The 13,848-nt window shown below is 44.7% G+C and overlaps 2 protein-coding genes across 3 annotated transcripts; one reads left to right on the top strand and one right to left on the bottom strand.

The window, feature by feature from the left end:
- Positions 1-2,033: 2,033 nt before the first annotated feature.
- Positions 2,034-5,133, top strand: LOC125774944 (uncharacterized). Its single transcript, XM_049445317.1, has 2 exons — positions 2,034-3,287; positions 4,191-5,133. Exons 1-2 carry the CDS (start codon positions 2,034-2,036, stop codon positions 4,833-4,835), a joined length of 1,899 nt encoding a protein of 632 aa, XP_049301274.1. The 3' UTR covers positions 4,836-5,133.
- A 4,388-nt stretch (positions 5,134-9,521) lies between these two features.
- On the bottom strand, positions 9,522-13,619 carry LOC125766322 (protein cup-like). Of its 2 annotated transcripts, none has more exons than XM_049432166.1 (3): positions 12,907-13,619; positions 12,183-12,612; positions 9,522-12,106 (listed from the first exon to the last, which is right to left on the bottom strand). In XM_049432166.1, the coding sequence occupies exons 1-3, from the start codon at positions 13,109-13,111 to the stop codon at positions 10,705-10,707; spliced, it is 2,037 nt and encodes a 678-aa protein (XP_049288123.1). In that variant the 5' UTR covers positions 13,112-13,619; the 3' UTR covers positions 9,522-10,704. The 2 variants fall into 2 exon arrangements, with proteins under 2 accessions (XP_049288123.1, XP_049288124.1); XM_049432167.1 differs by lacking the exon at positions 12,907-13,619 and adding an exon at positions 12,699-12,875.
- Positions 13,620-13,848: the final 229 nt, after the last annotated feature.

Genomic DNA, 13,848 nt, shown 5'->3' with positions numbered 1-13,848 from the left:
CACTGCCCGAATTCACGGGAGATTATATGCAATGGTTGACATTCCGCGATACCTTTGAGTGCCTGATACACGCAAACATAGATTTGCCGGCAATACAAAAGTTCCATTATTTGCGCGCCGCGGTTAAAGGTGAAGCGGCTCAAGTGATAGAATCTATCACCATAAGTGCAGCTAATTATGAGTTAGCATGGAACACGCTAACCGAGCGATACTCAAACGAGTATTTGCTGCGAAAACGCCATTTGCAAGCAATGTTTGCCATTCCTGCTGCCCAGAAGGAAAGCGTTTCAACACTGCACCATCTTGTGGATGAATTTGAGCGGCATAAAAAGATTCTACAGCACTTGGGAGAAGACACGGACACTTGGGGTAGCATTCTTGAGCATCTGTTATGCACTAAACTCCCAATAATCACCTTACGCGATTGGGAAGAGCACGCATCAAATAACGCCGATCCGAGTTACGATAGTTTAATTTCGTTCCTTCACCGTCGTATGCGTGTATTGGAGACGTTGTTAGTAAACAACCGTCATACGTCACAGGTTCATGACCTGAGTCACTCACCGAGAATGTCCTTTTCACGCCAAGCCAGTTTTGCTTCGACATCAAATGAAACGCCAAATTGTACGTTATGCAAATCCGCGCACTATCTTTTTAAATGCCCGCAATTCGAAGGGATGGACCCGAAGGAGCGTCACCGTTTTACCATGTCCGCGCGTTTATGTTTGAATTGTCTGCGAGAGAATCACAGGGCTCGTGATTGCCCATCGCCGCACAAATGCCGTTACTGTAATGCGGCACACCACACGAAATTGCACTACGTACACAACACCACTAGTACTACTGCACTTCCGCACCACACACCCGACACCACTAGAGATCACACAGCCACCAACAACGCACAACGCACTTTTGCAGCAGCTTTGCAGCAAGCACCCGAGCAGGTCTTACTCCAAACTGCGTTGATCAACATTATTGATGATTTCGGAATAGCTCATCCTGCGCGAGCGCTGTTGGACAGCGCATCGCAGCCGAATCTAATAAGCGATCGACTCGCTCATCGGCTACGTTTAAAGAAAAGTAATGTGAACATTACTATTGTTGGAGCTGGGCAATCTACAAAAACAGTACGTGAATCCGTACACGCCCAGATTGTCTCTAGATCCAGTTCGTTTACGGTGAACACCGAGTTGTTGATCGTAGACAATTTGATTGCGAATATTCCGACGCGCGATATTGACCGCAACGATTGGACCATACCACCTGGTTTCGCTTTAGCAGATCCGTTGTTCGATAAAGCTGCCCCCGTTGACATCATTCTTGGCGCTCGTCATTACCATACAGTTTTCGAGAATGCATCTCAGTTCCATCCAGCACCTCATCTACCCGTCATGATAAATAGTGTCTTTGGTTGGGTAGTGAGCGGCGCAACGTCCGTTGGAAGTTCTGCACCTAAAACCGTTTCCAACGCTTCGTATAGGGTCGTCTGTATGGCATCTTTGGAGGAGTCGCTACAACGATTTTGGCAATTAGAAGATTTAACGGTGAATGACGCATACTCACCGGATGAACGGTATTGTGAAACCCTTTACAAGACCACTACCAAACGTGACGACACCGGCAGATATATTGTACGCCTACCAAAGCAGCCTGACTTCGATCAAAAGCTCGGCCTTTCTAGATTACAGGCCCTCCGTCGTTTCGAGCTTCTTGAGCGGAGATTGGAACGCGATCCTGCACTTCGAGAATCATATCAAACGTTCATGAAGGAGTATTTGGAACTGGGGCACATGTCTCGTATAAGCACTGAATGTGACGATACAGCTGCTTATTATTTACCACACCATCCAGTTTTTAATGCATCAAGTACCACTACAAAGGTTAGAGTTGTGTTTGATGGCTCAGCTAAAACGTCGACTGGACATTCACTGAATGAAGCTTTACGGGTTGGACCCATAATTCAGGATGAACTCATCGACATCATTCTTCGTTTTCGTACCTACAAGATCGCTGTTGTAGCTGATATTGCAAAAATGTATCGGCAAGTCATTTTGCATCCCGATGATCGAAAATTGGTTCGCCTCTTCTTCCGCTTCTCACCGCATTCGCCGATTGAATTGTACGAGTTGAATACTGTGACATATGGTTTGTCTCCATCATCGTTCTTGGCCACTCGTACATTGTTGCAGCTGGCGGAAGATGAAGGTGCTGATTATCCACTTGCTACACCTGCGCTGAAACACAATTTCTACGTTGACGACTTCATTGGTGGAGCCAACAGCGTGGATGAAGCTCGCAAGCTTCGTCAGCAGCTATCTGAGTTGCTATCCAAGGGAGGGTTTGAGCTCAGAAAGTGGACATCCAACTGTTTGGACGTGCTTACCGGTTTACCAGTGGAACACATCGGCACACAGTCATCGCTGCAGTTTGCGCCGAACGAGACGGTAAAGGCACTTGGCATCGCTTGGAAGCCCGAACTCGACGTTTTGTGTTTCGAGTCGACGGTAACAATGGAAACCACCAGCATCACCATGCGGTCCATATTGTCAAACATTGCTCGAATGTTTGATCCTCTTGGGTTGATCGCTCCAGTCATCATACGCGCGAAACTGCTGATGCAGGAGTTGTGGCTGCAGAAAATCGGGTGGGATGATCCGGTTCCTGCACATATCTGCAACAAATGGAAATCGGTTACTGACGACTGGAAGGATTTGGCTGACTTCAAAAGTGAACGTTATGTGCTTTTACCTAACTCTGAAATACAGTTCCATATATTTGCAGACGCGTCAGAGGTTGCATATGGTGCCTGTATTTACGCTCGTTGTGAGGACCAGCAGGCACAGGTACGAGTGACTCTGCTCGCGTCGAAATCTCGGGTGGCTCCACTGAAACGTGTTACGTTACCGAGATTGGAGCTTTGCGCAGCCGTGCTAGCAGTACATCTGCATCATCGTGTTCGACGGGCGATGAAAATCGATGCGACCGAATCGGTTTTCTGGTCGGATTCAACTGTGACGCTAAACTGGATTGCGTCTCCACCCAACACCTGGAAAACATTCGTGGCGAATCGTGTTGCTGAGATCCAGAATTATTCGCATCCCCGACAATGGAAGCACATTCCCGGTACATCGAATCCTGCAGACCTGGTGTCCCGAGGGATGTCCGCAGCTGAGATGCTGAAAAGTTCGATGTGGCGTTGTGGTCCCGATTGGTTGGCTTTACCTGCCTCTAACTGGCCTATTTCGAATCCATCACTGGCTACTGAAACGGATATGGAAACTCGTCAGGTGAGTGCTGCAGTCGCCAATATACATACCATTCACCCTTGGTTCAATTTGTCGTCGTCATATACCAAATTGTTACGCATAATCGCATACTGCACACGTTTTATACACAACACAAAACACAAGATACGTACGCAACCGTCAGCACCGTTTACCTCCGCTGCATTGTCGATTACACCCAAGTTCATCGAAGCCGCGAAAATCGTACTATGCAAACTGGCGCAGCAAGACGAGTTTTCATCGGAAATCCGACTACTGAAAATAGGAGAAACCGTGGGAAAACACTCACCTCTAAGACGGTTGAATCCATTTCTCGACGAAGAAGGAATAGTACGAGTGGGAGGGCGTTTGAAGCTTGCACAGCTTCCTTACCAGTCTAAGCATCCCATCGTGCTCCCCAAGAACCATAAGCTAGCTCATCTCATCGCAGTCCACTACCACGAAAAGCTTATGCATGGCGGGGGAAGACTATTGCTTTCCCAGATACGAGAGGAGTATTGGCCACTCGACGGACGACGTCTAGTGAAAGGAATAGTAAGGAATTGTTTTCGTTGCATACGACAAGATCCGTCGCTTACGCAACAACAAACGGGACAACTCCCGTACCAACGCATCACCCCAAGCCGGCCGTTCTCCGTAACCGGAGTGGACTACGCCGGGCCGTTTTACCTCAAACCAACACACAAGAGAGCTGCTGCCACTAAATGTTACTTGTGTGTGTTCGTGTGCTTTTCAACCAAGGCGGTTCACCTGGAGCTGGTTGGCGATCTCACCACTGCAGGATTCTTGGCCGCTTTGCATCGGTTTACATCCCGGCGCGGATTACCATCTGATATACACTCGGATAATGGGAAAAACTTTGAGGGTGCAGCACACGAACTTAATGAACTGTTTGAATTGTTTCAGAACGATCAGCTACAAAACGTCATCGCATCCAAATGTTCCGACTTGGGTATCACTTGGCACTTTACCCCACCTAAGGCCCCACATTTCGGTGGATTGTGGGAAGCCGCGGTAAAGACGGCCAAACGACATCTCTATCGGCACCTAGGCAGTTCGAGGCTGTCGTATGAAGGGTACTGCACCATTCTGCAGCAGATAGAAGCGGCAATGAACTCGCGTCCTTTGTTGCCGCTGACGGATGACCCGAATGATCTGGCGGCGCTTACTCCTGCGCACTTCCTTATTGGCACGTCGATGCATGCGGTGCCTGTTCCCGACTACACCCGCTTGAAGGCCTACACGTTAGACGAATTGCAGAGCTGGCAATTGCTTGTTCAACGCTTCTGGAAGCATTGGGCAACAGAATATCTGCAGGAGATGCAGAAGGATAACAAGGTGGTGAACCGTAGTGAGATAGTACCTGGCAGACTGGTCATCCTAGTGGACGATTCGCTTCCCATCACCCGATGGCCCCTCGCACGCATTGTCGAAATACATCCCGGAGAGGATCAGCTTACGCGTGTGGTGAAGCTGAAAACGGCGAAAGGTATAATTACGCGTCCAGTAACTAAAATTTGTCTGTTACCTGTTGCGAAGCCGTCTGCTTAGTAGCACGTGTAACTTGTTTTGTTTTCTTTATGACGTTCTGTCATGGGGGGGAGTATGTTGACGCGTAGACGTCAAGAGGGCCATTTGACGAAAGCTAGTTTCGTCAAGTGAGTAGTGAGAAAATAGTGAGTAGTGAGATGGTCTCTCACGATAGGAACACTCATGAAAAAACTTATAAATAGGGCTAGAAAAATGGAATAAATCCTCTTACATTTTGGAACCTCGAAAAACTACAACCTGTTTGGTAAATATCGCAACAAAAAATCGATCCGAAATTTCGCGAAGCTGTTCAATGGGTTTTAAAGCCAAGTTACTATTTTATCACAAATAATCATTAAAATATTTTTTTCTTAAATAATTACTAAAGTAATTTAAATAATTCATTTCATGGTGAGCAAGATTGATACACCAATAAGCGTATCATGTTGCCAACTTCAATGCATTATAATTAATTAACATGTTACCACGTGTTTCAACAAACTTTTGACATGCATTTCAAACAGCACAAAAACGTTCGATGCTTTCCCAACGAAACAACAAAACCTAAGGAAAAGAGGGTTTCCGATGTTTCCGTTCACTGCTGAAGTGATCTATTTTTGACAGCCATTGTTACGCGTGCAGTATATTCCACTGCAACAAAACAACCCTTCCGCTTTTTGTGGATGGGAATCCATATTTTCCCTAATTGAACCACACAAAACATTGAGCCCGAGACAAATTCTTAAATTCTCTCGAGGTGATTCAAGTGCGGCTGCACGTGCGATACGGGGTTGGTACCGATGCTGTTTTGACAGTTGATCATGCGTTAAGTATCAAGCTGCACGGGCAAATGAGGAAAATTGCGGACGGCTGCGAGAAATTGGTCGAGATCAGTGCAGATGCTGATTGCACACGTGCACAGGAAAAGAAGCGCTTGACGCACCTAGATACAGGATATCTTGAACGGTAACGTTGAAGTGATATTTGAACGTTTAATGCCCTGTCGATTTGCGCCCTTTTTTTGTCTCTTCGTTTACCGAAAGGATAACCGTTATTGAAATGTTACGGTGGAGAAATTTTAAAACAACATAAAGACGATTACAAGATTATTGAAACTTCACTTGCTAATATAGTGATAGGGTGTTTTAAAGACGATTGAAATTTGGTAAAAGGACTGATTGTTCATAGAGATTTTTCATAAGCACTCCCTGCCACCCAATGGTAAATAGAGTCCTTGTTATGTGAAAAGGCTTTTAGGTAAACTTTTGTTTTTGAGCCTTACAAGAAATACACGACATTTTGCATCCTTATTTGCATCCTTGCTGCCTTATCTTATAAACTGAAATATGCCAGAAACTGTCCTATCAATTGCTGCTAGTAAAAAATCTTTCTTCTTTTTAATATTTTTTTTATTTAATTTTTTTAAATATTTCTGATTAAAAGTGTTTTACTTACCTGGGTAACTGATAGTTAATATGCAAGGACACTTTACTTTCATAAACCACAGGAAAAATGCTTCATCACGGCCCTTTTACTTCTACAGACAATTAACATTTCTTTTTTTACATAACCCTACATTTTGGCTGTGGCACATTTAACAAAAACAACACCCTCGCCTACAATGGCAACATTTTTCACGCAATAATTGAATCACGAATTCACGCACTAAGCGATAAGCTCATTAAGAAATGGAAATTACTTTTTTCACCAAAAAAAAAACCAACACTTGCAATTTTCTTCTGTACACTTTCCACAACAACCACCGAAAGTTTTTTTTATTTTATTTATTTATTTTATTCTTTTATTAATTCCAAATTTTATGCACTAGCCGAGGCTTGCATGGAGGGTACGAAAAAAATAAAATATCTAACATTTATGGCATGGTTTTACGACAAAACTTGTTGTCAAAAAGCAGCGCGCAATACAAATGCAAATAATTTGCACGCTTAGTACACGCATAGTACACGCACTTATTATAAATTTACGGTTACACTCACACACGTACCCGTTGGCGTTAGCGTACAGCAAACTGCGCTGACCACAATGATGAATTTAACGTAAGAGTAAGGAAGTATAGATGGAACAAATCTTTTTGTCGCATAACCACGATCACAACGATAGCATAATATCCGATTTATACAATTTGTACACGTGCAAATAGATGCCCGAGGAAAGGACGCCACTTTTTGCGCACAAAAAAAAACTTTTGCTGAATGTTCTACCGAGAGCTTTTTTTCACATCTCTATTGTATCGCGGTCCGAACACTACTGATCGTTTCTCTTTATCTCGTGAGCTCATGATCACCATCTCTTCTGCTTCGTTATCACGTCATACCTACACAACCATAATTGGCGAAGTGATCGTCCGATCTTATCGTTCTCGCATCTCATTCTCTCACGCACACTTCTCTTTCCTGCTTCAGCGACGAATGAATAAAGCCTCGTAACAAAAACCTTTTTGCTGCTCTCGATCAAATCTGTTCTTACATTTATGGCGTGAAAAAAAGCGTGGAAAGCATATTAACATTTTTTAATAATATAAAACACTGTTGTGATTAGTATGGAAATGCTTTAAAAGGACATTTAATTACTTAGAAAAAAGGCCCTTTCGCATAACACCGTGATAGGAAGTGTGCCGTGGCTAGAAGAAAGGTTTTCTTCTGCTACCAACATTCATACATTTTTCCGTTCTTCACTCCCACCTAGCTGGTTGGGGCCCTTGGTGACAACCAACTCTTCGCCTAACTTTGCTCCATATGTTCGTGACATTTAACTTACAAAACAATCACCTAAAATCACAAAATGGAGTTGAATGTAAAGCTGCTTTCTACAACCATGTGTCAAATACAACCACTTACACCAATTACATAATACACCACGAATCATTTAGAACGTACGAAAGCATACGATATTGACCTATTTGTTTTTCAACCAAACATCAGGGCCACACATTTCAATATTGCGCGTTATCAACCAAAAAAGAAAAAAAGACATCCTCATCGGATAAATGCTTTATCAAAAAGCTAAGCACACTCACGGCAACACAACGAACACTCGAAAGCTTCACCCCACCGTGTTGGCACAAAATTGGCAAATGAAAATTCAAACACCGGCCGAATGCGGCACCGGGTACAACCCGGCATTTGAAATCATCAACGGTCATCATAAATAGCACCGATGGCACAAGTTTGCCTTAAGAGACAGATCTCTTTCCATTGCGCCATTTCCATACCGGATGTCAGCGAAACCGGTTGGTTCTCATCGATAGTTGTTTGGTGAGTCGGAACGAAAACCACGGTAAGCTGCTTCCGGTAGTCGGGGCGGGTTAACCTGCTCGTTCTGAATATGCGTCCCACCCTTGACAAGGGCAATTGGGATATTCGAACCAGTGTCCAAACTAACCTGGCCAGCGGCATTCAGTGCCGAATAACATCATGTCAAATCGTCTGCTACCATCGCCCCAAAAAGGATGCCACTTGCCGCCGTCAATTTCACCAATGGCTAGAAACGACAAGAGAGGCAATCCATTGAACCCGGTGCCGAAAAGTCATCAGCAAGAAAGAAAACCGGCCGAGCTACTAACGCCTCGAGGGAGGATGGCGAAACAGTTGGTGCTGAAAATCAACGCCAACGAGGACGAAAACAACCGTCCATAACACACACACACATACACCTGGGGTCTCGATTCCTCTTCATCCAGTTTGCTGTACGAATAAACGAAGAAAAAAACTACAGATACAAGCACAATTGTGCCCGCAAATAATTGAAAAACTCACCACTCGCCAACAGAACTCCCCGATCCCTCACAAACCCGGGAACTGCTACAAAGTGCAACAAAATTCGCCTACAATAGCGAACAAATAGGTTTCGTGGTTGTGGCGGGTAGTACTAGTGAGTAGTACACTACACCACCGTATCAAAATCCTAACCGGAAACATATGACCACTGTCTCCCCCCGCCGCCCACCTTAAACCGCACCCAAAAACCTGCCAATAGGAACACATTGTTTAGTGTACGCCATTTGATGAAACTCATAACCCACGATCACAGGCAAAACACAAACAAACAACCAAATGATCAAAGCAAGCGTTAAATCGCAATCCTAACCAACAACGGAACACACCGAATCCCTCCGTATAACCTGGACGAGAGTTGTGCTGCAATTGTGCCAAAAGTGTGTCACTTTTATCCGCATGCAAAAACTCGTTTCCGGCCAGAAACGGATGGATGTGTGAGATTTAAATACAGAATTAGCCTACATAGGGAGCCTACAGGATAGGAAACTTTCAGTAAATAGCACCCGAACGAGACCTTGAATTGTGCTTTGGCGGTCAATAGTGAGGCAAAGTTTAACAATACAATGCCTGTTTCTAAATTTATATAAGATCTTAGTTCTATTACAAGTCTCTGTCTCATTACAACTAGTAAATAAGGACTTTTTAGAATGCTCACCTAAGGACTTTCAAGTCGATCGTTCAGTCATTTATTCGTTGTACTTTCGATAGTTGCATCGATCGCTCCATTGTCATCGATTATTCGTCGCGTCAATAGAATCGTATTCATCTTCGATTCGGCACCAACCACGGGGCTCCTTATCATAATTATAAACGTAGACTATACTTTGGATGCAGCGCAAGTTGATTCGACGAAGAAATTCTTTCTACCCTTTTGATACAAATCAATTTAAATGTTGAACACCGATCGATAAACGCGCACATATAATCATTTTTATTTGAAATTGAAAAAGAAAAAAATCCATCCACCTGTGCTAACGGAAACAATCACACAAACATTTTGATTTCAAATATGCTCCGACCTAAACTTCCCTTATATGCTGTGACCCTGCAACACTACCTACACTTAGCTAACGTTGTCGAAATCATCAAAGGAAAATAAACATTACCAAGCTCTGCGCTTTCGCTTTTTTGTCGCAGAAAAAAAACAATCAAACATGACAAATTGTTTTACATTTAATGAAAGTTTGTGATAAAGTATGTTAGCAGCCTATCGGAAAGTTGGGACGTAAAATTGCTCATTTACTAACCTTGCAAACTGATGCGCCACTGCTCTTTTACTATACCTTCATACCTCTCCAACCTGATAAAGGGGGGAAAAACGTTAGTTATGTTTTAGTACATTACATCTAAAGAGAAGCTCTGGTTGCCTGAACCGATCGTACATACGAAAATAGTTTGCTGATCTTCGTGTTTCGTGATTTACATAAAGTGGAAAAATAATACATTAAAATATTGCACCGTGAACTTACGGAAAATCGATCCGTTGGTTCGAATATGTACACATGCCAGGAACGTGATTGGCCATGTGGACCTTTCTATCGGCTTTAGAACACAAAACATTAAACTTTTAACGAGCGGAGGATCAGTTTTAACTGTTTTAGGTATTGTTTTACCACAAAAAAAAGAATCAATTTGAAGAAAATTTCCCTCAACAGCATCAACGAAATGAATGTCGCAGTGGTGCTCTCAATAAACAATTAAACTGATCGTTATTAAATCTATGAGGCTGCCCTAACACATATTGCCCTAATGAGGCTGCCCGTGATACATATTCATTTTCCAATATTTCCTTAAGCAAAAAAAACGCACATAACACAAAGACAGGCAGTAGTAGAGTGAGTAGTACACTTTATAAAATGAAGGATGAATTCAACGATCAATAATTAAATCAAACATCTGCCTTCAGTGTGCGAGTATGTGTGTTTGTGTGGAATTAGAAAATGATAATTCCGAATGAAAGTAGTATAAAATGAAATGCAAAATCTTTCGATTGGGTCCATTAGCTTGCAAGCGAGTAGCTAAACAAGCAAACCGCAATACATTACTCAGGAAACGCCCTTCCTCGCCTTCTTCCGGGTGTTTTGGCCCAGCTGCTAGTAGCGTCTGTTTAAAGGTCTCATTTGGACACGATTTCCCCCAGCAAACAGGCTGCCTCCTACAGAACCGGGTTCGTTTCTACCATCCGTACCAACATGCGGCGTCGATCCATTGCCGGCCAAGGCCGACAGACTGCGCTGTACGTTCGGGCAGATTGACTGTATAAGCTGCTGTACAGCCGGTATCGGTTCCTGACCGATCTGTTGCTGCTGTTCCAGCAAATAGCGGCTTTGTTCGGCAATCTTCTTACGCAACAGTGCCTGCTTCATGATGGATTGCGTGTGCTGCTGCAATTCGGCTTGCGTTGGAATGCGCTGGTTTTGCTGACCGCCTGCAAAGTTAGCGGAAGCGGCTGCGGTTGCATTCTCTAGGGAACATTTCTTCAGTAGCATCTGACGAAGCGTTTCCGTCTCTTGACAGTTTTGCAATAACTGCAGTAAGTAGTGTTGCTGGTGCTGTTGATAATTGCGCTGGTTTTGGGCGGCTAACATTTCCAGCAGGCGTTGGAAGGACTTTGCGTCACCGGGGGACGGTGAGGAGGAGGCGGGCGCGGAACCGCTGGTACCGGGGAAGAACGGTTCGACCCCGGCAGGTGGATGCTGAAGAGCCGAAGCAGACAAACGACCCGAACCGGCCTGCCGGTGCTGTTGTGTGTTGTTGTAATGATGGGTGTTCCGATCGAGTGCGAAACGAACGTGATGTTGCTGATGCTGCTGCTGCTGCTGCTGCTGCGAGTAATGATGCTGATAATGATGTCCTCCTCCAGTCCCAGACCCGGAGGAAGCAGCTCCACCACCGGTTCCACGATGGTAGTACTTATTGAACCGGGAACTAGTGGATTCACCCGAATCGCCGAGGATCGAATCAAATTTCATGAGTTCCTCAAAGTTGGTAACATTCACACCACCACTAACGGAAGAGGAAGAGCCTGTCGCCATACCGGATAGCTTCCTTCCATGGCCGGTGCTGTTGTTGTTCATGTCTGGACCACCCTTCGTCGGTGTACTGCGAGCCGGCGGTGGAGAACCATTGTTCGACGTGGATACACTCTCCCCATCACCAGCACCACCCGAAAGGTCATGTTTATTACCATGCTTCGGATGTACGTGTTCGTAGTGCAGCAGCTCGTCGAAGAAGACACCGCGCTGTTTTCCACAGGGCGGTGATGTCTTCATCGATTCCGCCACGGTGCGGCTCATATCTTCATCAAACCCACGCAATTCGATCGTGTCCAGACGGGAAGTTGGACCAGCGACTACCCATTCCGGTTCCTCCTCGATGATCGTATCCTGTAGGCGCATCGCACCGCTTTGTCCACCACCGCACGGGTCACTTGCATTGTAGCTCTTCACGATTACGTGATGATTCCGGTTGCTAAACTCATGATTACGTCGAAATCTGCGAGAAGATTGATAAGAAGGAAAATAACTGTGTCGTCTCTCCCGCACTTCGGTGCCAATTTTCCGTGTGTTACCTTGGCGGATTGAAGCCATTGTCGCGTTGACGATCGTTCGGTTTGCGACCGTAAGCACCACTACCGCCACCGAGAAGTAAATCCTCATCGCTACCGCTCACCCGGCGTACCCGGTCCTGATGATGGTTAAACCCGGTACGGCTCCATATCGGAAACAGTGCCGTACGCGGATCGTCGATTGCGGCCGGGCGTCGATGGGAGAACGGGCTCTTTCTGAGGGCCAGCAAATGGGCGACCGTATAGCGGATCACGTTAGCGGCGGTGACGGTAGCGACGCCGAAGGAACAGGAAGCCATCAGGGACGACGGAAGCGGATTTTGCGTCGCCGTCGGTGTACCCATCGTCGTTGTTAAATCCTCCTCGTTGAGTACGATGGCCGGCAAACCGCAGCTCAGGATAGCTGGGTCCAATTCTTCGAGCGATGTCATATCTGAACCGAATCACAGCAAGGCAAGAGCAGAAACTGAGTTAGGAAAATGGCGGCGCCGGATGATGTGCAAGTGGTTTCGTACTTACGCATTCATCGACAGAAAATTTAAAAAAACCCCGCAGCATGCCATGAATGCTACTATACACCACTACATCTATGCTAGTACTGTACAAACACACACATAGAAACCAACAGCCACCGACACGACAGGAGGACGTTACCACACATGAAATTAACGGACACTACATATAAAGCAAAACGAATCTCCCTTACAACCTGCCGGGGCCAACTAACCTGTTTCGATAAGCAGCTCCGAACAATTTTCATATTGTTCACCATGCCGCAACGACATTGTCGTCGTGTCCGAATTAACGAATTTCATCATACTCGTTGCACTTGTTCCCTTTTCGCTTTCTTCTTTCTTTTGCAGTCGGTAAGCTTTTTGGGCAATTTTATTTGCAAAAGTGTATCGAATTTGCGCCTTATTATTCACACACATGCACACGAGAGAGAGAGACAGTGTTGATGTGCTTAGCAAGACCTAGTTCAACGACCTCTGATCTCGAACAAGATGAAAACGAAAAGAAATGTTCGTACCGTTCGTTTTTTTTCTTCTTCTTACTTCCCCAAAATAATAGTTTGTAACAGTTTAAAATCGGTGCAAAACACGCAGAAATTGAAACGTACTTGCAAAAATATTGATCCCAAGCTAGGATCACTTAAATAACGAGCTTAAGGCACGTGTGTACGTGCAAATCTTTCGATAAAAATTAATCTTCACCCGTGTGTTCGCTAGTTTGTCTGCGCTTTTGGGAGATGAAAAACGGCGATTTAAATTATTAAGGCAAACACTTTACAGCACTATATGACGCAGATTAATGATGATGATACTACTACGCGAGCGTAACTCTGACTTAAACACAACCTTTATGCATTCGGCTCCTTAGGAAGGCTTTGACTAAACTCGAGACACTCTGGCCTGCCGAAACAATCAACTATTCTACTTGGAATGATCTTCCACCTCTGAGCTGATGTGCGTTCGACCGAGAGAGAGAGAGGATCGGCTCCGGTACTACGCGGTGAGAACGGATCCGATCCGATCCATGTATCCTTTTGATTCGATCCGATCCAAATTTGAATTGCTACTATTTGACAGTTAAACTGATTTCATTTAAAAAAAAAGATTTATTAGTTAATTATTTATTTATTAGCTAATTATTAGTTCATTTTATTTAT

The sequence above is a fragment of the Anopheles funestus genome, chromosome 2RL, assembly GCF_943734845.2.
Source record: "Anopheles funestus chromosome 2RL, idAnoFuneDA-416_04, whole genome shotgun sequence".
NCBI lineage: Eukaryota > Metazoa > Arthropoda > Insecta > Diptera > Culicidae > Anopheles > Anopheles funestus.
The sequence above is the reverse complement of the archived record's forward strand: the minus strand, read 5'-3'. Positions and strand labels throughout refer to the sequence as shown.

Coding starts and splice junctions, on each gene's coding strand:
- LOC125766322 (XM_049432166.1), bottom strand. CDS start 13,111: ATGTGTGTGAATAATAAGGCGCAAATTCGATACACTTTTGCAAATAAA. Junction 12,613..12,906: donor GGAGCTGCTTATCGAAACAG/GTTAGTTGGCCC, acceptor GATTCGGTTCAG/ATATGACATCGCTCGAAGAA. Junction 12,107..12,182: donor AATGGCTTCAATCCGCCAAG/GTAACACACGGA, acceptor ATCTTCTCGCAG/ATTTCGACGTAATCATGAGT.
- LOC125774944 (XM_049445317.1), top strand. CDS start 2,034: ATGTATCGGCAAGTCATTTTGCATCCCGATGATCGAAAATTGGTTCGC. Junction 3,288..4,190: donor CGGATATGGAAACTCGTCAG/GTGAGTGCTGCA, acceptor GAATTGTTTCAG/AACGATCAGCTACAAAACGT.